At 49.7% G+C, this 19,755-nt stretch overlaps 9 protein-coding genes across 9 annotated transcripts; 7 read left to right on the top strand and 2 right to left on the bottom strand.

The window, feature by feature from the left end:
* Positions 1-2,982: 2,982 nt before the first annotated feature.
* Positions 2,983-4,020, bottom strand: KY384_004911 (uncharacterized protein; the record flags this gene model as incomplete). Its single annotated transcript, XM_044813414.1, has 1 exon — positions 2,983-4,020. The coding sequence occupies one exon, from the start codon at positions 4,018-4,020 to the stop codon at positions 2,983-2,985; it is 1,038 nt and encodes a 345-aa protein (XP_044669692.1).
* Positions 4,021-4,456: 436 nt separating this feature from the next.
* KY384_004910 (uncharacterized protein) lies at positions 4,457-5,388 on the top strand (the record flags this gene model as incomplete). The annotated part of the gene is made up of 2 exons (XM_044813413.1): positions 4,457-4,540; positions 4,591-5,388. The coding sequence occupies 2 exons, from the start codon at positions 4,457-4,459 to the stop codon at positions 5,386-5,388; spliced, it is 882 nt and encodes a 293-aa protein (XP_044669691.1).
* A 681-nt stretch (positions 5,389-6,069) lies between these two features.
* KY384_004909 (uncharacterized protein) lies at positions 6,070-7,590 on the top strand (the record flags this gene model as incomplete). Its single annotated transcript, XM_044813412.1, has 2 exons — positions 6,070-6,123; positions 6,175-7,590. The coding sequence occupies 2 exons, from the start codon at positions 6,070-6,072 to the stop codon at positions 7,588-7,590; spliced, it is 1,470 nt and encodes a 489-aa protein (XP_044669690.1).
* A 1,625-nt stretch (positions 7,591-9,215) lies between these two features.
* On the top strand, positions 9,216-10,310 carry KY384_004908 (uncharacterized protein; the record flags this gene model as incomplete). Its single annotated transcript, XM_044813411.1, has 1 exon — positions 9,216-10,310. One exon carries the CDS (start codon positions 9,216-9,218, stop codon positions 10,308-10,310), a length of 1,095 nt encoding a protein of 364 aa, XP_044669689.1.
* A 602-nt stretch (positions 10,311-10,912) lies between these two features.
* Positions 10,913-12,861, top strand: VAC8 (Vacuolar protein 8; the record flags this gene model as incomplete). The annotated part of the gene is made up of 6 exons (XM_044813410.1): positions 10,913-10,940; positions 10,990-11,075; positions 11,125-11,245; positions 11,302-11,415; positions 11,464-11,709; positions 11,762-12,861. 6 exons carry the CDS (start codon positions 10,913-10,915, stop codon positions 12,859-12,861), a joined length of 1,695 nt encoding a protein of 564 aa, XP_044669688.1.
* A 228-nt stretch (positions 12,862-13,089) lies between these two features.
* KY384_004906 (uncharacterized protein) lies at positions 13,090-13,916 on the top strand (the record flags this gene model as incomplete). Its single annotated transcript, XM_044813409.1, has 2 exons — positions 13,090-13,100; positions 13,187-13,916. The coding sequence occupies 2 exons, from the start codon at positions 13,090-13,092 to the stop codon at positions 13,914-13,916; spliced, it is 741 nt and encodes a 246-aa protein (XP_044669687.1).
* Positions 13,917-14,523: 607 nt separating this feature from the next.
* Positions 14,524-16,301, bottom strand: KY384_004905 (uncharacterized protein; the record flags this gene model as incomplete). The annotated part of the gene is made up of 2 exons (XM_044813408.1): positions 14,524-15,804; positions 15,888-16,301. The coding sequence occupies 2 exons, from the start codon at positions 16,299-16,301 to the stop codon at positions 14,524-14,526; spliced, it is 1,695 nt and encodes a 564-aa protein (XP_044669686.1).
* Positions 16,302-17,430: 1,129 nt separating this feature from the next.
* Positions 17,431-17,892, top strand: KY384_004904 (uncharacterized protein; the record flags this gene model as incomplete). The annotated part of the gene is made up of 4 exons (XM_044813407.1): positions 17,431-17,487; positions 17,541-17,675; positions 17,734-17,760; positions 17,809-17,892. The coding sequence occupies 4 exons, from the start codon at positions 17,431-17,433 to the stop codon at positions 17,890-17,892; spliced, it is 303 nt and encodes a 100-aa protein (XP_044669685.1).
* A 439-nt stretch (positions 17,893-18,331) lies between these two features.
* KY384_004903 (uncharacterized protein) lies at positions 18,332-19,206 on the top strand (the record flags this gene model as incomplete). The annotated part of the gene is made up of 2 exons (XM_044813406.1): positions 18,332-18,424; positions 18,598-19,206. 2 exons carry the CDS (start codon positions 18,332-18,334, stop codon positions 19,204-19,206), a joined length of 702 nt encoding a protein of 233 aa, XP_044669684.1.
* Positions 19,207-19,755: the final 549 nt, after the last annotated feature.

Raw genomic sequence — 19,755 nt, 5'->3', positions numbered from 1 at the left:
CTGTGATCGCTCTCTGCGAGCAATCTCGTGATTCAATTAGCTCCTTCCCATTTTTGATGTCCCAATGCTCGGTGAGAGCCAGTGGACAAGCGGACAACGGTGCTGCTTCGCAGAGTAAAAAGGGTTTGGGACGGTGACACGATGTCGTGCAGCAGTACTAGGACTGACAGTGGGCTGCTCTTCAAGCCATCCGTTGCTAAGCGGTGGTAGATGGACAATAGAGCTTCACCTGGCGTGTCGAAGGTGAATTGAGTCAGACAGATTACTTCGTGGCCGTCACCGAATGGAGATAATCAACAATCGTTCGTTGCTTTAGATCTGCTTCGGCGCTCTCCGCGCATCTTGCTCTGAACAGCTCCAACCACGCCTACGGGTGCGCCTGGAGATCTAGCGAACGGTTGGGTGCGAACCGGGGAGATCTAGTGCTTGACTTGGCGTAGGCCTTGACGCACACCCTGATGCAAGCCAGTCCCACAGGTCCTAGGGAGGATGCATTTGGAGTGAGGCAGCGAAACACAGACGAGGGCCAGCTTGCTTGCGTCACTGCCAAGGCTTTCTAGAAGCCCATTCGAACCGTTCTGCACGTGTCCTCGTGGGTTCCTTCACGAACGGGGTGGATGGATCAGCCTTGCGGTCAAAAGCTTGGGTTCCAACACTAATGATGCATCATGCACATTGCTAAAATGCCCAAATGTCACGATTTCCTTCTGGATAACGCAATCGCGGCGGATAGTCACATGCGAGCTGCCAACGTCAAGAAGGAGCGTGAACAGGCGTTCGTGACGTGAATAGCCGTCGGTTGTCATTTGGAAGACGTCCAAAGCAAGAGCTCCGATCGGTAAGCAAGTTGGCCCACGATGAAAGGGTCAGTCTCAAGGGGCTGGGCACTCGGCCTGCTCATTGTGTCTTCGAGCCCTCGAGCCCCAGCGTGTGATTGCCGCCGGCAGCAGAAGAAGAGACATTCATGATGCGATAGGTGAGCATGTCCTTGAAGCCATTCGCCCATAGGAACTTTGCACGGGGTCCAAGCACGCATCGGTGAGAGGCCTTCCAGGTCCCCCGAGTTGTTTTCGTGTCCTGTCGTGATTCTGCAAATGCAAGCATACCAATTGCATGGATATGAGACATGACACGCTGTACAATGGTGACGCTAGGGCTTCATTCAGGCGTGAACGCAAAGACGATAGCTTGCTGAGGGCGCGACCTTCACTTCGTCAGATGATTTTGATAAACAAACCAAAACGGTACGCTAATCAATGCGGACGCTAACCGCTTTCGGGGGATTTGCAATTTGTGGGGGAATCCTCCGAAATCCATACAATTGACGGATCAACCATTATTCCGTCTCACCCTCCGATCCACGCTCCACCCGCAGGTCAGCACTGCATCCACGCTTGCAGACCATTCATGCATGCAATATATTGATCCGACAACGGCGAGCAAGCCATGGCTGAAGTTGTGTCCCCAACTCAAGTTTCGCTGCCTCCTGACCTCGCAAGCACCAAGCAGACCACCATACCTCCCAAGCACCTAGTACCACCCCCAGTCACACTTCCTCCACAATCAGCTGTGCGCAGTGGTCACCTCAGCCTCGATACCTTCTCCCCAGTGAACCAAAATGGCAGCTTCGCCTTTGACAGAGTCATTAAAAATGGGGAGGTACACAAGCGCACAAGGAAAACGAAGGTAGACGTTCCTTGATATGTCTAATACGTCCGATTACTCAACTGAAGACCTCCAATAGCAGTGGAAATCTTTCCACCTTGTTCTTCGCCCCAACCTCATCTCGCTCTACAAGAGCCGAACGGAGGAACGGCTGCTAAAGCAGCTAGCCTTGTCCGACTTAACCGCCGTCACATATCTTAAAGACCCTAAGGGTCGACGAGAGCATCTTTTCGGTCTCTTCTCTCCTTCGCGTAATTGGCACCTCCAAGCGCAATCAGCTGCCGAAGCTCGGTCTTGGGTTGAATTGATAAAGCAAGAGGCGAGGATAGACGAAGAGGAAAAAGAGCTGCTCGTTGCTAGTCCGACATACTCTCAAACACCACAGATCGATCCACTCGGCAACGACAGGTTCGAAAGTGATCGGATAGGTTCATCGTCGCCTGAGCCTTCATCACGTCTTTCCACAACCACACGCGACGGGGTAAAGATTCCCGGCATTCGTCGTCCCTCAGCCGCCTTCCAGGACTACTCGGGCGATGAGATTGGCCCCTACTCCGACTTCTCGGACACGCCACCACAGAGCTTTCAGCAGCCTAGTACTTTTGGCTCGCTAATGAGCAAAAAGCTGCGACAGCCACCCGTCGTACACCATCAGACACCATACACAACACCTCTAGATCAGCAGACGGCGCGAAAAGCAAGCCAGACTAGTGGTCTACAGGCGGAGCACCAAGACGAGGAACGAGTGATATGGCACGGCTATCTCCTCTATCTAAAGTCTAAAGGTGGTGTGAGGCAATGGAAGCGCACTTGGGTTGTTCTAAGGCCAAAGCACTTAGCCTTCTACAAGAATGACGAGGTATGTACAATACTGCGTCGCTTCCTTTGGCTTCTTAATGCTCACAGGGCGCCAATAGGAGTATGCTGCGAACCTCATCCTACCTCTGACCACTGTCATCAGTGCTGTGGAGATCGATCCAATATCAAAAAGCAAAAAGCACTGTATGCAGATCATCACTGCAGACAGAAGTTATCGCTTCTGCGCTCCGAGTGAAGACGCATTGGCTGAGTGGCTCGGTGCATTGAAAAGCCACTTGGCCAAGAAAAAGGAAAAAGATAAGTCTCTGCCACCATAACGACTCTATATAATATTTCCCGCCATGTATGATTATGATTTGTATATAGAATGAAGACTTGCATGAAAATTTACGGATTGTGACGGGGATCCATGAATAATGATAGTCTCCACGCACAATTGAAGTCAATTGTACATTATACACATTATTGCCCCTCTCTTGCCTCTTGCGCCGTCTGAGACTACCTATATCTTGCACCATCCTTCTTCTTGTATACGTTCTTCTCTCCCTTTTTCCTCAAAAACTCCATGTTCACACCCGCCAGCCCAGCCCTCTCCATAACCCCATCCGTCCCCTCATCCCACCTCGTCCTGAACAGCCCAGCCCCTACCGGTAACAGTTCCTTATGATGAGTCAACAATTGCTTCAATCTCCAACCCTCTCTCTTCGTCTGCCACTTCCTCAGATCCTTGACATCCATCGCACTCTCCCCGTTCTGTTGGAGCACTATGACAGCCAGACGATGGTATGGTGCGCCCTTCTGTGCAAATGGTGGGAGCCAAGACTGTACAATATGCTTCTCCTCATTCAGGCTGCGTAGGGGCACTGAACGGTTCGTAGGCGAGAGAGGAATATTGACAGCCAGATAATGACAGCGCGAGGTGAATGAATCGTTCGCGACGTCTGGCACATCCGGGTCGACGACCGCAATTGTGACAAGGCGGAGTCCTTTGTCGAAAACCTGAATATTTAAATGGAGGGGGAGTTTGCTGATAACAGAGCCGACGAATTGGCCGGGCTGGACGTTTCGGCGTCCGAAGCCGATCGAGACGGAGGCAGTAGGGTTGAGGTGGGGGAGGATGTCAGGGACGAGGTGGTGTTGCTCGATTCTTTGCATGAGAAGCTTTCGGTCGTAGGAGCGCCATTTGCGGTCTGCAAGGTAGCGGTAGATGGGTCGGTCCATGTCGCCTGACCGTACAAAGGTAAGCCTCTGAAGATAGAATGGGTCAAGATCAAATGAAGGAGGCAACCTACCCATCCCATCCTCAAATCTCTTCCTAATGACCGGATCATTAATATCCGCAAGAATTTTCAGATCCTCTAAATGCTTCTGCATAGCAACTAATCGTCCTTTCTTACTTCCCTCCTCCCTCTGGGTTTGAGCGGGGGCTGCTTGCCATTTTGCAATCCGCCTTCTCTGCTCAGCTATCTGGACAAGCTTTTCTTCGCGGTCTGCAGCGAGGACTTTGCGCGCTTCTTGGAAGCATTGATAGGGCATTTGTTCAAATGGTACGTTGTCGCTGGAGAGCATGGCGGCACGGCGCCGACGCGAACCAATGGGGTAAACATGTTGTTCTCGGATGAGCTTCCTCTCCTGTCGAGGGCTGGCGGCTGTATTGGGGTTGAGTTCAATGGGGGAGGGAGGGTAGTAGGGGCTTTTGATTGTAGTGGCTGAAGGTTCATTGCATTGGCGGGACGTTGATGTAAATGTCCTTTCGTAACGAGTCTGACTACTTGGAGGGCTACAGATCTCTCTCAAGCATCTGTATGCCGGCCGAGGCAATCTGTGCGAATTCATTATCGATGTGTAGCAAGAAAAGTTTCAAACGCTTGCTTTGAGAAAAATCTCTTGGCAGTGACTCTTTCAATAATGTCTCGTATGCTATTCTTCATTATTCATGTTACTCTGTGCACATATAAATTTCGCGACGACAATGGAGAGTCAAACGCTACAACACTCTGTTCGAGCGTTACAGAAGGCTTCGCGATCGACTTACATGATTGGAGACCCTCTCATGGTTAGTATCCATCCTCTCTAACCCGTTGCTGAGATGCTAAAGACTTGCAGAGGTGCCTAGCCCCTCGTCTCTCGAGACCAATGGCAACAAAAACCCGAATGCCGCAGAATGTACAGTACAGTGACATGTCCCCGCCAATGCTTCGACGCCAGCCTCCTGTGAAGGAGGTCCCAGTCACAGTCTACAGCTTTCCTGAATTTGAGCCCTTGCGCTTTGCCTCCTACCCCGAGAATCACCTAAATCTACCTGTCCGAAGAGACATTCTTCAGCGAGCTGTCGTGTTTGAAGCCGACAATGCTCGTCAAGGAACTGCAAATACGAAGTGGAGAGATGAGATACATGGAAGTCATCGAAAACTGAGACAGCAGAAAGGACTGGGAATGGCTCGCCTAGGAAGTAAAACGAGTCCTATGTTGAGGGGCGGCGCTTCTGCCTTCGGCCCTAAACCACGAGACTTCTCTTCTAAGCTACCTAGAAAGATTTATGATCTGGCCTGGAGGACGGCGTTAAGCTACCGCTACAAGAAAGGGGAACTGATCGTTGTTCAAAAGTTCGATGACGAGGATGTGACAGGACCGAGACTGATGGATAAGATCATTGAATGGAACCAACTGGGAAAGCCGCTGGTTATCACGAGGAGACCGATGGACAACCTAACCGAGGCAATGAAACCCGGTGAAGGGGCGCGTGATAGAAAGCCTGGATTAGCATTGCCAGAAGTCAACGTTGACGTGAAAGATCTACTATCCCTTGGACGACTCATCATTGAAAAACGAGCTTTAGATTCGATTCTGAAAAATCATTCCAGCGATCTCAATACTATGGTAGCTACCGCCATTTATGAATAGCCTTCCAAAGATTCTGGGATTCCTAGGGCATGGCACGCGAGTCGGCACCTACAACGTAATTTGACACTATCTCATCTTACCGTCAAATCTAGAAGTCGTAGAGCTTAATACTGGGAGAGCGTCTTGCATGCTGGCCTTGCAGCTGTACATCCTCTGCGCATATACGTATCCGCCAGGCTGACTGCTATGGGAGAACTTGCACGCAAAGACGACATAAGACAGATGAATGGTATGCTCTTTCATAAAGAGTGATTTCACGAAAGCACGCGGGATACTCAAGTGCCCTGCAGCAGTGGTCAGCGTCGACGTTGCTTGACTAGCAAGATGTGCTGATTAGGATAATTGTTCGGGCCGGTTTGGGGATTAGAGGGCTAGCCCATAGAGGGTGGAGCTGCAAGACAAGTGAAGGAATACTGCAGGAGATGCATAGAAATCTTATAAACATAAATAAAGGTGTTCTATATATCTTCCTGTCTATATAATGTGCCCACAATCGCGGTCTTCATCTGGCCGCGGGTAGCCGAGGTGGAAAACTCTCCAGACAACACCTTTTTTGGCGTGACGGTACAACGTTCATTCGCTGCAGTGATGACCCGAAACATCTTTCCCTTAATGTTTTTGCGGCCAGGCTTACTCAAGCCGTCTTCGCTGAATCGGTATTCAAGTCCTCGTGCCAGTAAAATGCCCCTGAGAGCGAAAATCATCAACCCTTCATTCTCGACCCATTCATCAAAGGTACGCGTCAACCGCTCCAAAGAATGCTGATAGTGATGCTGAGAATGTTAGAAAATCACAATCGAAGACGGTCCTATGATTGACAAGCAGGTCCCAGGCGAAAGCCCATCTGATGTTCTATTCAATACGCATTATGGCGTCCGGACCATCGAGCTCAACCGGCCTGGAAAGATGAATTCTCTCAATGCATCGATGGCGCAAAAAATAATATCACGTTTACTTGAATGGACGAAATCAGACCTTGCGAACATCATTCTAATTTCAGGCGCTGCCGTGAGAGGTTCCCCCACTGGGAAGAAGCCTTTCTGCGCAGGGGGGGACGTTGCAGCGCTTGCAGAGCTGAACATAAAGGGACCTGAAGGCCAACGCCAGAGTCACGATTACTTTGCGCTGGAATATCAATTGGACCATCTTATTGCCACCTATCCAAAACCATACATTGCCTACATGGACGGCATCACCATGGGTGGTGGTGTTGGCCTTAGCGTACATGCCCCAATTCGAATAGCTACCGAGCGGACAATATTCGCTATGCCTGAGACTAATATTGGCTTCTTTCCCGACGTCGGCGGAAGCTTCTTCCTCTCGCGACTGGAGGGTAGCATTGGGGCCTATCTTGCTCTGACCTCGAAACATCTGAGAGGCGTCGACGTATACTTTGCCGGCATTGCCACCCATTACATTGACTCGTCCACCCTTCCGAACCTTACAGCTCGCCTGGCAGAGCTCCAATTCAAAGACTTCGACAGCCTTGACACTCGACTTGAGATCATCAATGCAACAATAGCAGAATTCGACACGGGTCTACCATTTGAAAGGTATGGAATGTTCGTAAGCGAGCTACGGAGAGCAGTAGATCGTTGCTTCAGTCAAGGCAGCGTCGAAGAAATCATTGCCGCTGTGCGCAAAGAGATCCGACGGGGTGTGCCTCGCGTTGTGAGGACATGGGCAGACGATACACTTCAGGCACTTTCAGAACGCTCGCCTACATCTCTCCGCGTGGCACTTCGCCTGCAACAGCTCGGAAAAGACTGGAGTATTGCCGAAACATTCCAGCGTGAGTATGAATTAGCGGGCAAATTCATGGCACACCCTGATTTCACCCAAGGGGTGTCCGCTCGTTTGATTCGCAAGCCAGCCGCTAAGCCAGTGTGGGAACCACCAACGCTTCAAGAGGTCAGCGAGCAGCGTATAGAAGAAATGCTCCAACCGCAAGAAGGCGGGAAGAAACTGGAACTGTTCAATACTGGAGACTACAGAAGCTATCCGCATTCGCTCGCTCTGCCAAGGGACGAAGAAGTGGCGGTGCTCGTCAAATCAGGGAGTATGTCAAAGGAAGCATTGATTAGCCATCTACTAGGCAAATACAATCACAAACTTGGACTGCGAGAAAAAGTGAATGAGATCCTGAAGAGGTGTTGTTCTGACAGTCCAAACACAGGCCTACGTTGGCGGGAGGAGCAATGAAACATGTCGAATTATTCCCCACGTCCAACGCAAATAATCAGAGCCTGTGTAGAAGAGGGAGGGGCTTCCCACCAGTACCCACGTCTGAGGGTGTGGCTCATTCGGTCCCTGCAAATAGGGGTCCAGGCTAGAAGAGCAAGTTTCCTGATACCCCGCGGTGCACTATCCGGTACGCATCCTGATTGACTTCTGCTGAAGACAAGGCCATCAATTGGCCCAAGCCCATCTTCAAGGGTCTCTGGACAGCTATGCGGGAGCATGATTGGCCAACAGTAGCCAGTTAGCCACACTTCTCTACCTGACGGATCTCGATTCAGGAACGCGGAATTGTATGCAGGGTTCCACGCCATCTATAGATGCGTGGTCTGGGCTGTCGTGGCTTGAGCCGGCTTCTGGTACGGCTCATAAGATTGTTACACGAACAACTTTGCCATTATCATTTTTACGTTATTTCCAGCTTCTGGCTAAGTTTGCTGCCGAATTCCAGATGCCGGTCATAGCAGGCCGGTGTCGCACCGACTCATCCTTATTTTCATACGGTCTAATGAAGCATGTGACCTTGTGAAGATACTCAGAGATGCAAAACCCTCGCCCGCACCGGTACATCTGCAAAATGTGGAGGCCTGGGAGGCCCACGGGTAGATACCCGGCGATTGAAAGGCCTACTAAGGGCTTTTTGAAATGAATCACATTTCTAACCTTCTTAGGAAAGGCTCGAAATAGATCTTTAAGTATCTCAACTTTCAAACAACACTCAATTAATTTGACTTATATTACCATTCTTAATATAATAAATGAATTATAAAATTATAAAATTTTCTATATATATGTTAATTATTGTACCTTAGTATGAAAAAGTTCTTGAATATCCGGGTTTATCTGGAGGTCTCTACTTGAAAGATGCAAAATTGAAATTGCAGGACAATCGTCTTGACAGTAATAGTGCATTCTTCGTGCCGAATAATTGCAATCACCATTCCGTGGATATGGGCAAAAGAAGCCGACCACGGGTGGGTAAGCCAAAGTCAAAAGATTTCCACGCTTACGTGGTGGTGAGTCCTTCCTGGCGAGTAGTGCAAGAGTCAACCAGTATTCGTATACTCTGCTTGCTGTTGAAAGCCTACGATGCACAAATGCATTGGAGGGCTTGCACTAGTGTCGCTCTTCACGGCACGTGGGGTTTCTCACCCCTCCAAAGACTGCCTATTTCGACATCCTAACTCTCCCTTTGGAGAGAATTGGTGGTGCGTCTTCCGCTTCGGATAATACACCCTACGTCTTCGATCTGTTCGATGCGATCAATGCCCTGTTGCAGAAGTTCAAGCTTTTGCCCTGATTAGACCCTTCGTGAATTCAATTGGCCCGGTACGATTTGATATGCACGATCCAGTCCCTTAACACAGCGCGGGTCGAAAATCGCCCGCTGAGAGGTAAGACCCTTTAAATGTAGCAGCCCCGCTCCGCACTCCGCAAAGCCACAGTCTATTCCAGATTTGCCACCATAGCTTCATAAACACCACAACTACATTCGCGACATTCATCTCTATCACGACCGACTACTCACCCCGCCCTTTATCGCCCTTTGCGTTCTCACTTGACTCTCAATTTTGCCACCTGACGACAGGATGAGTTCCACAACTTCGAGTATCACAACCAATGACAACTTCTTCAAGGCGTTTGGCACCGGATCTACCAACAAACGTCTGGTCGACAGCCAGCAGATCGCAAAGCCATTGCAGGACCAGTCAATCGATCGTATCAAAACCGAGAATGCCTCGTTCTATAGCGTCGACCCTTCAACCAACCCATCTGCATTCCAAGACCCTTTCCTCACGGCTGATACATCCGAATTGCCCACTTGGGCGCGCGAATTCAACCCACAGCAACCTCTATCCCCAATCAGTTCCGATACCATGTCTCCTAAGAATTGGTCGTTCGATTATCAGAGCAACGTTCCTCCAAACCCCTTGATCAACTTGCAATCCGACCTATCCTTCCGAACACAGTATGGCCAAGTGACTCCACCCGATATTGATGATGACGGTATCTTCGACCGTCAACTGCAAGAGCAGCTAAAACAGCAAGAGCAAGGATCAAAAAAGTCGACTTCGTCCAAGGAGAGCCAGCTGTCCACAAGTTCTGCGTCAGGGAATGCGCCAACAACACCTGCCGTACCAAAGCGTACTCGCAAATATACTTCTCGCAACTCCAAGCAGTCGCCTCCAGATCCCAATAATCCTGGTGAAGTTCGCCGATCCAAATTCTTGGAGCGAAACCGAATTGCTGCCTCTAAATGCCGTCAGAAGAAGAAGGAATGGACCCAGAATCTAGAAACTCGTGCGAGAGATTTACAGAAGGATAATAGTGACTTGCACACCATGATTGACTCACTCAGCCAGGAGGTTTTCTACCTTAAAACCCAGTGTGGTCAACATATTGGCTGTGATTGCTCGGAGATTCAACGATTCATGAAAGATCCTGCGCACGACTTGTCTTCACATCATCAGCAGTCTTGGTCTAGACATAGCCCTGTGAAATCATTTGATGGGCATAGTCGAGCTGGCAGTATTGATACAAGTGACTCGTCGGATCCATTATCGGCCCTCACGGAACATGACAAGCAGTTGGCAAACGACGACCACGCCCTGGAGGCGTTGCTCAAGTGCACCATTGACCACGATACAAGCGAGGAAGGGATCGCAGAGCGCGTGATAATCTGAATTTGAGCATTTTTGATGACCGGATGATAAGCGTATGCGATGCTTGGTATGCGACGAGCTTGCATGCTCATACTTGGTCCTGCGATGAGCGAGCTCGTGCAAGAAAAGGCGTGTATGAGGTGATGACGGGGTTCCTGATTTCTTCGCGTTTTGGCTCAGCCTATATACCTTGCTCAGGCAGCCATTTGTTTGTAAGATACCATTAATGATTTTACGGTAGTTGACAAGAACTGAAGGAATGTCAAAAAAGTCTACGCAATTGATTTTCATGACCACATGTGATTCAAGATCCAGCTGCCTGTCATTTCGTATCAACTTATAGTTGAGCGCGTGAACTCGTTTTGCTTGGTGAAATTTCGTGGGGTTCGGAGACCGCGCTAACACTGAACCCTGGGAGGTTGCTAAATTCGGAAAGCACTGTCAATGACCAGATGATCTTCATACCGAATGTGCTACTCTTACAGCTAACTTCCCAACCTGATATGCTTATGAATCCATGCTGTCGAGAAGTCTGCAATCGCATCATAGCCATGCAAAGCGCCTGACTTATCACGAAGACCAGCTCCTGGCTGTCCTCGAAGCCGGCACCTCAACAAGCCAATATGGGCTTTTGCTTGTCATGCTGCAAGGGTATGGCTGTAGCTTTCTTGCTTTCAGAAATGTAATAACCATGAGCTAGGGAGGCCGAGGGATGGCACCTATGAGCCGGCGCTCGCTGACAATGAGCGGGAAGCAGTTGCAGACTTGCTGCAGTACCTTGAGAATGTATAGCACTTATCCCCATCTCCCTCTCTATTTGCTGATAATGGTCTAGAGAGGAGAAACGGATTTCTTCAGCGGCGACCCTCTCCGATCCTTGAGTACCCTCGTTTATTCCGAAAATGTCGACCTCCAACGCAGCGCAAGCTTAACGTTTGCTGAGATCACGGAACGAGGTGGGCAAGAGTGAAAGAAATGCGCTGCCGAGACTCTGCTGACATGTCTGTTCTAGATGTTAGGGAAGTCGATCAGGACACGCTCGAGCCCATCATAGTCCTCCTACAGAGCCCAGACATAGAAGTGCAACGGGCCGCGAGTGCCGCATTAGGAAATCTGGCGGTCAATAGTGCGTCTACACATAAGAGAAATCATGAGTCTATGCTAAAGACCGTAGCCGAGAACAAGGTTGCGATCGTTCAGCTGGGCGGATTGTCACCTTTGATACGGCAGATGATGTCGTCAAATGTCGAGGTTCAATGCAACGCGGTTGGATGCATCACCAATTTAGCGACCCATGAAGACAATAAAGCTAAGATTGCAAGATCAGGGGCGTTGGGTCCTTTGACACGGCTAGCAAAATCGAAAGACATGAGAGTACAGAGAAACGCTACAGGAGCTCTACTTAATATGACACACTCAGGTCAGTCAACCCTAGCTTGTCAATAGAACGTCCACGCTGACCAATCTTATAGATGACAATCGGCAACAGCTTGTCAACGCTGGTGCAATACCTGTTCTTGTTCAGCTTCTTTCCTCTCCTGACGTGGACGTGCAGTACTACTGTACCACAGCACTTAGCAATATAGCAGTAGATGCAGGCAACCGCAAACGTCTGGCCCAAAGCGAACCTCGCCTGGTACAGTCGCTTGTAAATCTGATGGAGTCGTCATCACCGAAAGTGCAATGCCAAGCAGCCTTAGCACTTCGTAATTTGGCATCAGATGAAAAGTACCAGCTCGAGGTTGTCAAAGTCAAAGGCTTGCCGCCGCTCCTCCATCTTCTTGAATCAGCCTATCTCCCCCTGATACTTTCTGCAGTCGCCTGCATTCGCAATATCTCCATACACCCTATGAATGAGTCTCCGATCATAGACGCAGGCTTCTTGAAGCCTTTGGTAGAGCTCCTTGGCTCAACAGACAATGAAGAGATTCAGTGTCACGCCATTTCCACTCTTCGAAATCTAGCTGCCAGCTCGGACCGGAACAAACAGCTCGTACTTGACGCCGGTGCAGTTCAGAAATGTAAGGACCTTGTGCTGCAGGTACCCCAAAGCGTGCAGTCGGAGATGACAGCTGCAATTGCTGTCCTTGCATTGAGCGATGATTTGAAAAAGGATCTGTTGAACTTGGGGGTGTTCGATGTGTTGATCCCTCTGACGACTTCCGACTCGATTGAAGTGCAAGGCAATAGCGCAGCAGCGCTTGGCAATTTATCCTCCAAAGTAGGCGATTATTCGGTCTTCCTCAAGAACTGGTCAGAGCCTAATGGCGGCATACATGGCTACTTATATCGCTTCTTGGACAGCGGAGATCCTACATTCCAACACATCGCGATCTGGACGTTGTTGCAATTGCTTGAAGCGGAGGACCCGAATTTGGCGAGTCATATATCAGAGGCAGAAGATGTTTTGAAAATGATCAAAGCGATATCGGAAAGAAATGTTGAGTCCGACGACGAGGGGGAAGACGGGGAAGGTGAAGTGGTTGCTTTGGCTCGACGGTCACTGGAACTCCTTGGGACTTCGGGCAAGGGAGACTCTCAACGAACGGGCACTACACTTGTTGAAGGGTAACGGTTCTTGCCTGAGACACTGCATTCTACGCTTTCATGTCTGTTGCATGGCGTTCAGGGCGACTTTCACTGCTATCAGGAGGCACGAGGTGTCGAGCGTATATCTAGCGTCGGGGGGCTATTCTGTCCCTCCCATTCTTTGTAGATGTAGTGACAGTATTAATAGCACGAACATCGTGTGATCCTGACCTCCCAGTTCGTTGGAAGAGCATGCCACGAAGAGCATACCATGACGTGCCGGTAATTTCAGGACGCTAGTCACCCTTCTCGCTTTACGTCTACTTCTACCCTTTCCTTCGTTTCTACTTACAAATGCCAACTACCAGCCCATCGCTTCCTACATCTGCGTACCCGGGCCTTCCTCTCGGCTCTGCCTCTATCTACACCGCCGGACCCGGTGTACACATCCACGATGGCCAAATTGTCGCTTCCCTCCTCGGCACCCCCACAATCCTCTCTCCCGCAGAACATCCAAAAACTTCAAACAGTAAACCCATCATAACGATCCCCCGCCTTCTCCCTTCACCAGTTTACGGCACCACGTCCTCGGCCCACGTAAGCAACACAAATGTCCTCCCAGCCGTCGGCTCTCTAGTCCTAGCCCGCGTCCTCCGCGTCCGCCAACGCCAAGTCGATCTCGGCATCCTCTGTGTTTCGCTTGCCCCCACCAACCCCGTCCCCGCCGTCCACGACTCTCACACTGACAACGACGACGACTACTACTACGACAACTCCCGCTTCCATGTCTGTAGCGACGCCTACCCGGCCACCATCCGGCGCGAAGACATCCGGGCCACAGAAAAAGACAAGATTGTCTGTTCTGAGATGTTTCGGCCGGGTGATGTGGTGAAAGGCGAAGTCATCAGTCTGGGGGATAGTGCGAATTATTATGTGCATACAGGGAGGAATGAGTTGGGGGTGGTGATGGCGAGGAGTGAGAGGACGGGTGGGACGATGGCGCCGGTCAGTTGGAAGGAGTTTGAGGAGATCAGGGATGAAGGGGAGGGGCTTGGTAGGAGGATCAGGGAGGGGAGAAAAGTTGCTAAGCCGTTCTGAATTGAAAACTAGATGGAATAGGTTTAGGGATGATGCGGCCGAAGGTGTTCGAGGTGCAGTGCCTTTCAGACTCATGTGAAAAGAGATTTTATGGAAAAGTGATACCCCCAATTGAAAGTGAGTACAGTCGAGGTCCAATAATGGAAATCCAAAAACTTGAGATGACTCGATCGGCAGTATTGAGCAGCCGAAAAGCCACATGGAGTGGCCGATCGCTAGAGCACGCTGTCCGACATATTGGGCTTCTCATAATGATTTACCCTGAGAGAATACAAGTCCACGGGGCTTACCTTTGACCGACAGCTGCTTTCATATTTTCAAAATCTATCTTGTCCGGAGCATCCCACGGGAGAGCCTCCAACAGTATACATTGTCTTGACTGATTCACCGTGTCAGACGTGTTTGTCAACGGAGGTAGAGCGAAATCCATGGCTTATTCAACAACATGCAATAACTGACCAAATGCACGGGTCTCACTTGCTACCATAAGTGGTATCGGCCACAGCCATGAAACATTCATTTCGCACTTCAAGAGAGCATATACACTCTAGCGAGCTTTCTTTTGGTCAGGAAATCTTCTTTTTTATGATAACTCAGTTTCAAAGTCTCATAACGCATCAGCGATTCCGTTTAAAAAAATACTCAACCCATGAGCCCCCGGATCCGGCACTTCTTGATAGCCACTTCCTCCCACGTACACACTTCGGCCAAGACTCGCCTTCATACCCTTTGTCTTTTCTGCGCCCTGCTTGGCCTTCTCTGCAGCTTTCTTCACATCCTTCGAGGCTTCCAATTCTTGGACGAAAGGCACCAGGGCATCCATGAGTGTCCTGTCGCCCGGTTGCGCTGGGGTGTATACTGCTAGATTCTTGAGCGACATTGACAGTGCTGTCGCCCAAGTCTCAGTCGTTACCGGTGAAGGTGAGGAAGGAGAAAGTGAGCGGATGTTCGAGGCGAGAGCGTTGAGGAAGATGGCGTAAAGAGCCCCTGAGGTGCCATCCATTGACATCTCAATCGTAGGACAGATCTTCGCGAAGGCTTCCATGATATCATCCGAGTGTACCTCTTCAATCGCCTTCAAGGTAGAGTCTGCGCCGCGCTTAAGACCTACTCCACAATCACCGTCGCCAACTACTGTGTCATATCTCGTTACTTCGCCTTCCGACGCGATGATTTTGTTGAGCGCAGGAGTCAAGACTTCCTTGAGTCTTTGTGGAGAGAGGCGGAGATTAGTGATTTTCGTCTCTTTTTCCTTTCCTTCAGCTATCTTGGGCGGTGGTGGATATGATGCCTCCCATGTCTCGGTCGAGACGCAACGAGGCCACCCATCCGCATCAGCAGATGCATCAATGGCTTCGAGCATCGTCTTGCCAGCCCCCAGCCCAATGTCTGAAAGTTTGAGCAAGGTAAGGATGAAGCCTGGACCATCGAGGCTACCAAATAAGGTGCCTTGCACAATCCGTCTGGGTCTGATCTCGTAGGTGTGTGCAAGTTGTTGTGTCGCCTCGTTCAGAATAGCACCTAGCTCAAGATTGCTGACACCTCCGAAATTATTGAGCAACAAAAGAGTCTGGTCGGTCTTTTCTATCTTGACGTACGCTCTGTCTTTGTCGTTCTGGTCTAGCATTTGTGCAAGCATGATCTTGATGAGTCCAGGCAGATCGGTCACTTTCTTCTCGCAACCGGGCTCATTATGAATGCCCATGCCGATCTCGACCAGGCCATGCCCGAGCCTTTCTTCCTCCTCTTTCGCGTCGTCTATCCCTTTTCCCGGGACATGTACACGACTCAAGCTCGCTCCTAAGCTGACAAGGTTGTTGACCACAGTCCTCGCACTTTTTGCCAACTCTTCGAGTCCGACGCCTTTGGCGGCCAACGCCCCACAAATCTTCACAACCAAGGCAGTCCCACTCAAGCCTCGCCTGCCTACTTTCCCCCCTTCGCCCGACCCACTCCAACATCATCGCCTACCACTACCATCTTCACCGATTTCCCAAGGGGCCTAGCTTTCTCCACTGCCATTCCAAAATTCAACACGTCACCTGTGTAGTTGGTCGCTATGATAAGAATTCCTTGGCTTTCCACTGGCAATCGGTGCAGCAAGCAGGCTCTGACTTGTTTCGCACTTGGAGAAGCGAAGATTGTGCCGGCAACGCACGCAGTAAGGACACCGTCGCCGACGAACCCTGCAAAACCGGGCTCATGGCCAGAGCCTCCTCCGCACACAACACTGACATGAGTTTTGTTCTTGATAGAGGCAGGGTTCCGATAGATGATCTTGTTCTCAGGGTCGAGGCAAACGGAAGGATTAGTTTTCGTGATGGCATTGAGAGAGGTTAGGACGGCGTGGTTGGGATCCTTGAGGTAGTGCTTAGCTGCTGACATCGTTTATTGTCTTTTGTCAAGCGGTTGGAACTACGGAATGCTCAAGTGAGTGCAGATACGAGGCACATAGCCCGAGCAACCATCTGTTTTAACCCATGATCCCGCGTTGGCAATCCATGCGGGGAGATTGCGGGGGAATACATCAATAGAGAGGACCCTCGGCAAAGCTTCCGCATTTGGACCGCAATTCGATGACGATTCCTGACAGGCTGAATGTTTCCAGCCTTGCTGACGTCTTGCTAACAATGTGACTGCGCCGGTTGCTGTAGATGATAGCTCAAATTATCCCGAGGTCTTCGCTCCGGACAACCTTTCAATCATTGACGACTAGTGTAAGCTCCAACAATGCTCCTCCCGAGAAGTCGCTGACGTTGGGGGAAGCTTGCATTACCCCGCGCAATGCATATCACATCTATCCCAATGTGTGGGTTTTTTCAGGCTGTCTGGCTGATGAGACCTGGCTGATTGCTCCGGCCGATCAGGGGTTGGCTCCAGCAACAATTATGCCTACATTGTGAAAGATGACAAGACAAATGACGCCGTAGTGATTGATCCAGCCAATCCTGACGAGTATGTCGAGTGGATCAAGTGTTTGATCAGGCGGGTGACCAACGCTTTCTAGGGTTTCACCGGTCCTGAGCTCGCACATCCAAGATGGAAAGATCAATCTGACTGCCATCGTCAATACACATCAGTATGCTTTGTGAACTCCATCAATTATAATGAAGTCGCTCAGCATGGCTCAGCCACTGGGATCATGCTGGAGGCAATGACAAAATTGTACCGTTGGGCTCTCACCTCCAAATGAAAGCTGTGCTAAGTCCAAACAGCGCTCGGCATTTCAGTTGTCGAAGATTATTGGCGGCAACAGTTGCCAATCTGTGACCACTACACCGAAACATGGAGAGACGTTCAAAATCGGCGAGGGAATCTCCGTGAAAGCACTTCACACGCCGTGCCATACACAAGACAGTATATGCTGGTTCATGGAGGATGGAAAAGAGAAAGTCGTCTTCACTGGGGACACTTTGTTCATCGGCGGTACGACAGTCCCTTGGCCTTTTATCGCTGGACTCAAATAACAATAAAGACAGGTTGTGGGAGATTCTTCGAGGGTACCCCAGCCGAAATGGACAAGGCACTGAACGAAACACTTGCGAGTCTGCCTGATAATACCAAAATTTATGTAAGGCATTCTAGCGTGTATCTAGGGCGTTGCTAATACATTATACATCGAAGCCTGGCCATGAATACACGAAACAAAATTGCAAGTTTCTTGTGAAAGTCTTGCCAACAGATCCCGTGAAGAAGCTGCAATCTTTTGCGGAGAACAATAAAGAAACACAGGGCAAATTCACAATTGGAGATGAGAAGGTACTTCCCTTTGCGTGGCATCCAGTCATCCCCAGATCTGACCTCAATTTCTGAACAGGAATACAATGTTTTCATGAGGTTGAAGGTAGGCTGAAACGGTACACAAGTTCACCTCGATGCTAAACATCAGCAGGATCCGACTGTACAGAAAGCAACTGGAAAGACCGAGCCTGTCGAAGTCATGGGGACGTTGCGAGAAATGAAAAATGCCGGATGATAGATTGCGGTGCGAAATAACGACGCAACGGCGATGCGAATGCTTGTCGCTTTTAACCTTGTAGGATACATGATGCATCCAGACTTGCCTCCAAAAGCTAGGTGTGAACGATTGACCGGGAAGCTTTAGGCAAGTCTTGTTCGGGCGGAGCGCTTTTGTCAGACGTATTGCGAAGACACATCCACATCCACATCCCACATTCCAGCGTGACCCGTGTCAGTGAATGAACCCTGCCCAGACCCCGCATGACGTAAGTTACCACTGCATATCAAGATGCATTGCTGCGAAGCCCACCTTCATAGTCCCAAGCTCCGCGTTCTCCACGTCCTTCCTTCGCTAATATCACCCATATGCCGATATAAGTCAGTGCGCAAATCAACGCGAAGAACTCCACAGATTCCTTCCGACGTCTTCGAGAGAGAGACTCTATCGTGGAACAATGAGTGCCGTTGAGAATGTCGCCGGCGGAATATCGAGCGAGGCCGTTTCCGTCAAGAATCAAATCCTTGAGACTGGGGCGTCGATAGCTCAGGTAAGTAACTCTCGTTCCGTCTGGCATTCCAAATTCCATTGATCTGGATTTAGCCGACTTTTGGTCCAGTAAAGTCAATATGTGCTCATCTGAATGCCTTCCACGTCTATGCATCGGATTCAATGCGATGCGTCGAAGCGAACCATTACTGCTCTCATATTAGCGAGGGTTAGACTCATCGTCCTTGGCCTCAAGGTCTTCGAATAGAGAATCTGCAAGCTGACGTGATCACCATCTCCTCAGACGTCCGGCAGTGTCTCATATATGAAAGCCCAGTGCCAAATGCCCGCCTCATCGGCATAGAGTATATGATCACTCCAAAGTTGTATGGGACGCTCTTGCCAGAGGAGCGCAAGCTGTGGCATTCTCATGTTTACGAAGTCAAATCTGGCATGTTAATCATGCCTGGACCCAACTTAGTTCCCAATGCGGCATGGGAGGTCGCGGAAACTAAGGAAATGGAAGAAGTCATTGGACTTTATGGCAAGACGTATCACTTTTGGCAGGTTGACCGTGGCGACAAATTGCCACTTGGTGGTCCAGAGTTAATGATGAGCTTCACGGAACAGAGACAAGGTGATGTGATTGGACTCAAGGAAATTATTCAAGACCGAGACGAAAGATACGCCGTCAGCTCTGAGGAGAAGGCGAAGAAACGCGAATACATTGAAGAGCCCAAAGTCCACAAAGACGCTGATAGCGTATGGAAAGAAGAGCCAACAGGTGCATCGAAACTGACGGGTAAGATACGACGTAACCCAGTCTTTCTTCGTCGTTGCTAATAACAATCCCAGACACACATACCACAGTACGATAGGACAAAATTTAGATTCGTACATACCGTATATCTTTTCATAATGTATCACTGATCTCTTCTCCATCAAGTATGAGGATAAATTCGCCAAATGCCAAACACAAGGAAGCGTTGGACGAAGAGAAAAGGGAAGCTTTCTTCGGAAAGCAAAGGTATTCATTCTTGCTTCTGTGTCCACGCGAGCACGTCCTGAGATTTCATGGCGACGGCAAGCTCTAGCAAATAGAAGCGTATGCAGTGAAATAGAATAAAAATCACAAATGCTATTACAGGTACTGTGTGCACCGTAAATCTTGCCACAATAGATTTTGAAAAAGCACAACCCTGGCTCCAGAACCTCTAGGCAAGCATACAAGTTGTGGCATGCGCATACAGATCACGAAGCACGGAAATAACGTGTCACACTCCTTTAACTCTGTCGAGCCCAAATTATAATCATTTTCGTTGCCAAATTGTTGTCGGAATCATTGAAAGCGAGAATGGACAAATTCCGCTAAGTCCAGCTAGCGTCTCGCTT

Source organism: Bacidia gigantensis (genome assembly GCF_019456465.1).
Source record: "Bacidia gigantensis strain McMullin 20006 chromosome Unknown contig_244, whole genome shotgun sequence".
Lineage (NCBI taxonomy): Eukaryota > Fungi > Ascomycota > Lecanoromycetes > Lecanorales > Ramalinaceae > Bacidia > Bacidia gigantensis.
Note: the sequence above shows the minus strand (reverse complement) of the source record. Positions and strands in the feature narration are given on the sequence as shown.